Source organism: Tupaia chinensis, unplaced genomic scaffold (assembly GCF_000334495.1).
Source record: "Tupaia chinensis unplaced genomic scaffold, TupChi_1.0 Scaffold000545_1, whole genome shotgun sequence".
Lineage (NCBI taxonomy): Eukaryota > Metazoa > Chordata > Mammalia > Scandentia > Tupaiidae > Tupaia > Tupaia belangeri.
In genome coordinates, this window is record NW_006160057.1 from 2,558,323 (window position 1) to 2,566,343 (window position 8,021).

The 8,021-nt window shown below is 41.2% G+C and overlaps 1 protein-coding gene across 1 annotated transcript in view; it reads left to right on the forward strand.

The window, feature by feature from the left end:
- TBC1D31 (TBC1 domain family member 31) overlaps positions 1-8,021 on the forward strand; it is a gene marked incomplete in the record, with an annotated part of 76,169 nt that overhangs the window by 34,930 nt on the left and 33,218 nt on the right. Inside the window, 1 exon segment of the mRNA XM_014591233.2 lies at positions 2,123-2,256. Coding sequence (XP_014446719.1) covers positions 2,123-2,256 — 134 coding nt within the window.

Below are 8,021 nucleotides of genomic sequence, written 5' to 3' on the forward strand. Positions count from 1 at the left end.
GGGAGTGTCTAATAAAGAGACCCCTAGTCCATCCGTGTGTGTGTGTGTGTGTGTGTGTATTTTCTTTTTTTAAAAAAAGAATTATTTAATTTTTATTTATTCATTCATTTAATTTGACCAGAGAAAGAGAGAAAGTGAGAAAGCAAGCCACCAGGTCCAGGACTCGAACTGTGGTCAGCCATGTGGGAATGTCCAGCACCTTAGTCAGAACACCACCTGCTGGCCACTCACAAGTGTTCTTAAAGAAAACAGAAAAACTTGAATCTCTTGATTTGCATGGTTTTTTAAGATCTTCTGGGTCAAATGAATAGTGGAACATCTTCATGGGTTTAACTTAGGCCATGTATGAGAAGAATAAGCCTCAATTATATCTAAAATTAGAAATAATAAAACCAACATTATAAGATTATTGAGGAAATTAGATGAAAATCTCTTTCACAGATTTTTTTTTTGTTTGTTTTTAAGTTTTTGCTATAGATCACATGTGCTCCCCAGAGGTGGGATGGAAAGTGAGAAATTACCCCCTGAGGGGGTTATTCATCTTTCTGCAATCCCTTCCGCTCTATTCTAGCAGGATCTGGGGCAAGCACATACACATGCCCAGCATGGTTTTTAAACTGCCAGGTCCGGGACTTGAACCAGTAATCGGCCATGTGGGAAAATGTTTAACCTCTCTTGGTACCAGCAGTTAGCGTAATGGCTATGTCGCTGGACTCTCACACAGTTGACCGCGGTTCGAGTCCCGGACCCGGTGGCTTTACCTCACGCTGGGCGCATGTGCATGCGTGCGTGCCCAAGATCCCGAGAGGAGAATGGAGGAGAAGGGATTGTGGCGTGGCCATCCCCCCAGGGAGTGATTTCTCGCTTTCTCTCTTTCTGTCTGGCAAGCACGCATGCTCTATAGCAAAAACCTCTCCAAAAAAAAAAGAATGATGTACATACAGTGATGTTATGTGCAGCATTGTTCATAAAAAATGGGAAACAACTTAAATGCCCAGAAATAAGGGTCATGTCAGACATGAAGGTGTGTCCACGCCAAGGTTATCATGCGTGTCTATAAAACATCATGAGGAGGCTCTGCAGGTACTCTTACAGACTATTTCCAAGATAGTAGGAATTGAATACTCAAGGTACAGAGCAGTGTGTATAATATACTGTAATTTATTATTTTTTTAAAAAAGATTTATACTTTCATGCCAGTCCGTGGCATAGTAGTTGAGGTGGCTGGATCCCCGATGGCCAGCCACGTGGTTCAAGTCCCAGATCTGGCAGCTTGAGAAACAGGCCAGTGCCTGTGTGTGCATGACCATCCTCTGTGGGAGTATGCTTTCTCCTTTGCCCTCTTTCACTCTCTCTGTCTCTCTCCTGCAAGTGCATATACCCTTCTAGTACACTGAAGGGAAAAAGAGAGTTCATAGGTTTTTGTTGTTGTTATATTTTAGGCTTTTGCCATTAGGGTATATGTGCTCACCGAGGAGAGATACAGAGAGAGACAGAGAAACAGAGAGAGGGAAAGTGAGAAATCACTGCCCCCCCCCAGGGGGTATGGCCACCCACAATCCCTTCTCCTCCATTCTCCTCTCAGAATTTTGAGAATGCACATGCACATATTTGGCATGATTTTCTAATTTTACTATCTGCTGCCAAAGCTCCCCAGCGTGATTTTCAAGCCATCAGGTCCATGGCTTGAACTATAGTTGGCCATGTGGGAATCCAGCACCTTAGCCACCATGCCACTGCTGGCAATAATAATTCATAGGTTTTTGTTTGTTTGTTTGTTTTAAAGAACTATTTAATTTTATTTATTTTAACTTGACCAAAGAGAGATACAGAGAGAGAGGAAAAGTGAGAAAGCAAGCCACCAGGTCCGGGACTCAAACTGTGGTCAGCCCTGTGGGAGTGTCTAGCACCTTAACCACTGTGCCACCTGCTGGCCCCAAGAATTCATAGTTTTAACAATGGTAATTTCTGGAGACATGAACTAGATAACAGGAGTAAAACAGAGAATTTGTACCAAATACACCTTCTGTGTTGAATTTTTGTGTGAGTGTATCATTTATTCAAATAAATTTTAATAGTAAGTTATTGTTCTCTGGGCTTCATTTCTTTATTTTATTCACAGAACCTTATCTGCATTAGCGCACTGGTCTGTCATCTTTAGCGACACACCATATCTCCCACTCTTGGCGTTTCCATTTGTAAAATTATTCCAGAACAACCAACTCATCTGTTTTGAAGTTGTAGCTACTCTCATAAGTAAGTAAATAATTATTAAAAAATGAAACCAAGAATAGGTTATTGTTTATTCTCCTGATGTCTTTGTGCCTTTGCAATAGATCACAATTCTAGATTTCTCTACTTGAAGTCAAGGAAGTGTGAAACAATCAGGTCTAGAACATAAAATGTGTAATTCAAGCATTTATATGTAAACCTTCTTATAGGAAAATTTGGATGGTTAAATCTTAGATGTCATTATGGACTGGATTTTGTTAGAAGGAAGCAGATCTTCTGCTGTTGAAAGTCACTTATATGTCCTAGGGTTTTTGTGAGTATGTCAACACTTAGAACACAGTGCCTGGATTTAGAGCCCAAGAGTTGGGTTCTGTCCTCATCCTTATTGCCCATGGCTAAAACCGACTGAGCATTTTCCATGGACTTTCTATGCGCTGAGCACTTTCAGGCGCCATTCTCAGTATTTTGCCTTTATCAGGTCATTTAATCCTCACAATGATTCTTATTGTCACAAGGGCCTTATTGTCCCCTGTTTAAAGACAAGGAGACTGTGCTTGGAGATCGTAAGTCACCCGAAGGTAGGTTTCTGACAGGGTGGGCACCTTGAACCCGGGCAGTCAGACCCGATAGTCCCCATTCCCAGCCATCATGTTTACAGGCCGCCATCATCATCTCTACTGAAAACTAAGTCACTAATCTCCTATTATTAAAATCAGGCCTACTAGACTGGATTCAGATTACAGATTGGTTTAACAAAAATAACCAGTTCTAAATCTGTTCAAACTTAGTGTGTTTTTCTTATACAAAGGAAATGCAGACTTAACTATAATAACGTGAAGTAACATTTTGAAAAGTCAAGAGGGGAGAACCAAGCACATATGAATATTTTAGCGTATTTCCCTCTACTTTTTCATTTATTTCATTATCATTTAATCTATTATCGAAGGATTAGGTTGTTTTTGATTTTACCTATGAAAAGTAGCAATGTTATAACATCTTCACATACAAATATGTGTAATAATTTCCTTTGGGTTGATTCCCAGAATTGGTATTATTAGGTCATAAAATAGAAATAATTGATTCTCCAAAAGGGCTATAGTCATTTACCCTGCTAATAGCACTTAAGTGTTTTAAGAGGAAAAGAAATATAGCTTAATAACAAAAAGACAATCCAATTTTTAAAAAGGGCAAAGGACTCAAATGGACATTTCTGCATGGAGTTATACAGATGACCAATGAGCATATAAGAAGGTGACATTATCGGTCTTTTTTTTTTTGGAGAGGTTTTTGCTATAGGGCATATGTGCTCGCCGGAAAGACAGAGCGACATAGAGAGACAGAAAGCAAGAAATCACCCCCTGGGGATGGACATACCACAATCCCTTCTCCTCCATTCTCCTTTCAGGATCTTGGGCACACATGCACACATGCCTGGCAGGAGTTTAGGCCACCGGATCCGGGACTCGAACTGTGGTCAACTACATGGCAGTCCAGTGACATAGCCATTATGCCAACTGCTGGTCCCCATTATTGGTCTTTAAGAATATGCAAATCAGAACCACAATGAGATACTACTTTATACCTACCAGGATGGCTACAGTTTACAAACAAGTGTTGGTGAGGATGGGGAAAAATTGGAACCTTCATACACTGCTGGTGGGAACGTAAAATGGTACACTGTGGAAAACAATTTGGCATTTCCCCAGAAAGTAAACATCAGTTTGGTAAAGACACAGCAGTGCATATAAACAAGGACAGTAGGTTATAGAACAGTGTACCACAATAAGGAACGTTGGTGACATTTAGTATACATTTTTCCCAAAAGAACACTGAGTAGAGCAGATTTTAGATGTGTCCAACATACTGTAATGACAGATGCTGGAAATGTTGAATGTGTTTGTATCCTTGATTTGATCAGTGCACACTGTATACTTGTCTTGAAAAACCGCTCCATACCTGGTAGATATATATAATAATCATATGTAAATCAGAAATGATCAGAAATTTTTTAAAAAGATTTTTGCTATAGGGTGCATGTGCTTGCCAGAGACAGAGAGACAGAAAATGAGAAATCACTCCCTGGGAGGGATGGCTAAACCACAGTCCCTTTTCCTCCATTCTCCTCTTGGGATCTTGGGCACACACACACACATGCCTGGTGTGAGTTTTAAGCTGCCAGGCCCAGAACTCGAACTGTGAGAGTCGAGTGACATAACTATTACGCCATCTGCTGGTCACATCATAAACATTTTTTAAGTTAAATGTAGAATTGCCCCATAACCCAGCAATTCTACTCCTAGGCATGTACCCAAAAGAATTGAAAACAGAGATTCCAACAGATAACTTGTGCACAGATGTTCATGGCATCATTATTCCCCATAGCTGTAGGCAGAAATAACTCAAGTATCTATTAGCAGACAAACAGATAAACTAAATATGGCATATCCGTACAATAGACTCCACTATAGATAAGAATGCGGTCTGGACATGCTTCAGTGTGGATAAACTTTTAAAACATGATGCTAGTGACAAAAGCCAGACACAACAGGATAAATGCTGTGTGGCTCCATTTACATGAAATAGCTAAAGGCAGGTTCATAGACACAAAGTAGATTAGTGGGTCCCAGGTGCTGGGAAGTGGAAGGGTGGACTCAGTGCTATGCTGGATGGGTGGAGTTGCTGTTTGTAGTGAGGAAAGGACTTTGAAATAACTTGATGGGTGCCTAGCATAGTGGATATAAATGCTTCCGAATTGGAACTTAGAAATGGTTAAGATGGGGGACCAGCAGTTAGCGTAATGGCTATGTCGCTGGACTCCCACGTAGTCTACCGCGGTTTGAGTCCCGGACCCGGAAGCTTAAACTCACTCCGGGCGCATGTGCGTGCATGCCCAAGATCCCAAGAGGAGAATGGAGGAGAAGGGATTGCGGCGTAGCCATCCTCCCTGGGGGGTGATTTCTCGCTTTCTATCTCTCTGTCTCTCTCTGGTGAGCGCACACGCCCTATAGCAAAAACCTCTAAAAAAAAAGAAATGGTTAAGATGGGGCTGGCCCATAGCGCAGTAGTTAAGGCTGTGTGCGGGAAGCCAGATCTCACATGGCCAAACCATAGTTTGAAACAAGACAGGAAGCATGCCCAGAAAGCTGGCAGGAAGAAGGAATGGAGAAAAGGGGATTCCAGCATGATCAGGCCCTACTGGGGAGCACTCTCTCTCTCTCTTTCTCTGGCATAAAAAATATTATGATGACACATTTTATTTATCACAATAAAAAAAGAAAACAGGCCCAGCCTGTGGCGTGGTGAGACCCAGTAGCTTGAGAAACATGCTTGACGTGCATGCATGCATGCCCAAAATCCTGAGAGGAGGGAGAGATGGAAGAGAAGGCATTGGGCATGACCATTCCCCATGGTGGGGTGCTTTCTCACTTTCCTTCTCTGTCTGTCTGTCTCTCCAGCAAGCACATGTGCCATCTGGCAAATTAAAAAAAAAAAAAAGAAAAGAAAAAGACAGACAGACCAGAAACAGATTTGATATAATTTAGATAGAGGCACAGAAAATCATCGGTGTCTGCCGGCAAGCTTATGAGTAACATCTCTCTGGATGGTAATACTGTCAGTGTCTGCCCTTGGGGCTTGGTCCTATGAAGGAAAGAGAGAAAAGAAGGAAGATGCAGAAGCAAAGACGTAGGTGAGCACAGACAAGCTGTGCTGCTCGGTCATGCTGAGCATCTTTATTTATACATTTGACCAGGCACAGTGAACTGTTTGCAAGCTTTCAAGGTTGCAGTTGAGTTCTACAGTTAGAGATAAGGGCGTTAGTGTCTATCTTTTTCGACCTTGTTACTATCATGTGTGATCCTGTTATGCATGGTCAATCTAGTTTACTTAACGCTGTTCCTCTGCAACTCCGAGTTAGGCTATCTGAGTATGCATCAAAGAGGATAATGTGTGGGCCATAAACAGGCATATAGAACAGGCATCGCATGACCTAGCCACGGTCAGGATGTTCCCTGTGTCCTATGTGGTTATTTCCACAGAGCCCCTGACATCTAAGGCATGTTTCAGCCAGCTCTAGAGAGTAATTAACAAGACATGCAGATAACTGCTTCATACTGCCAGGCTGCATACCCTCACTGAAAATTGTATTTTTTATTTCCAGTAAAATTTTGTACATAGCTAAGGAAATCTCTTTTTTTCTTCTAAGTTACTAAAAATCTAAATCTAGGGAACTTCATGATGGCCAGCTTGAGTAGCTATGGGTTTTTTGTTTGTTTTTTATTTGTTTATTTAGAGGTTTTTGCTATAGGGCGCATGCGCTCACCAGACAGACAGAGAGAGACACAGAGACAGAAAGCGAGAAATCATCCCCCCAGGGGGGACGGCCACGCCGCGATCCCTTCTCCTCCATTCTCCTCTCAGGATATTGGGCACGTACACACACGCACCCGGCGTGAGTTTTAAGCCACCAGGTCCAGGACGTGAACCGTGGTCGACTACGTAGGAATCCAGCAACATAGCCATTACGCTAACTGCTGGTCCCAGTAGCTATGGGTTTTTATCAAGGGTCTCAAGTTTGTTTTATTCCATAAAGATTTACTGAGCAGTGTCTGAGATACAATAGGTACTTAGTGAATGTTGCTGAGCCAGTTTTCTTTCTAAAGAAAGAGCAGCAGTTTATAGAAGGTGAAATATTTCTTTCAAAACCTAGACTTCATAACATTTTATTTATGACTTAATTATTAACTCTAATTTAAATAACCTGATAATAAATTATGGAATTTTGTAATTGAAAATTCCATATAAACCATATGTAATCCAGCAGTCTGCTGATATAGACTTCTTTTTTTTTTTTTAAGAATTACTTATTTATTATTATTTTTTTAATTTTATTTTGACCAGAGAAAGAAAGAAAGAGAAGGACAGTAAGAAAGCAAGCCACGCCACCAGGTCTGGGATTTGAACCACGATCTTATTCATGACGGAGTCCAGCCCCTGATATAGACTTCCTTTGCTAACTTGAGATAAGAGATCTTATTATCAAAGAATGAAACCACAGTTCAATATTTAAAGTAGCAAAGAACTATTTTAGTAATGAAGTAAAGCCGAGGCTCCTTGAGCAAAACAAACAGATGACCTTAGATAGAGTTTTTTGAGAAGAATTTTTGGAGGGTGGTATGGATTCCAGAGTCTAGGTCAGTTCAAGTCAGCCCTAGAAGTCTGTTCAGTGGAATGGCTTCTACTTTAGCCACTTCAAAGAAGCCTCTGTCACTGAGTGGTGGTTTTCAAAATCAAGTTTACTGAAACCAGTCATTGATCAATCAGCTTTAAGACCAGTTTTGGTGTAGCTGAGGAAGCAGACACGTGGGAGGCCCTGGTGCAATTCCTGGCCCACACTACAAGTTGGGCATAGTGGTGTCACTTGTGGTCCCAGCCGCTTGGGAGACCTAGTCAGGAGGATGGCAACTTAGCAGGACCCTGTCTGGAAAAGTAAAACAACCCGTACTTGCTACTGTGGTCATAGAACTGTCATCTTTCGTAGGAATGGAGACTTAAATTCTCAATATTTATGGCTAGGGATACAATAGAGGCACATTTGTTTTTATGTCTTGCTATCAGTATGTAAGAGTGTAATATGGAACATTTTCCTTAAGCTTTTCTCATTGTGATTACGTGTGAATTTTAGTAGATTTGATATTGGCATTCACTTTAATCACATTTAATGAAGATTAAGACAGGGACCTTTTTGAAAAGGATCATAATGTTAATCAGAGACCAATAAAACAGAAGTC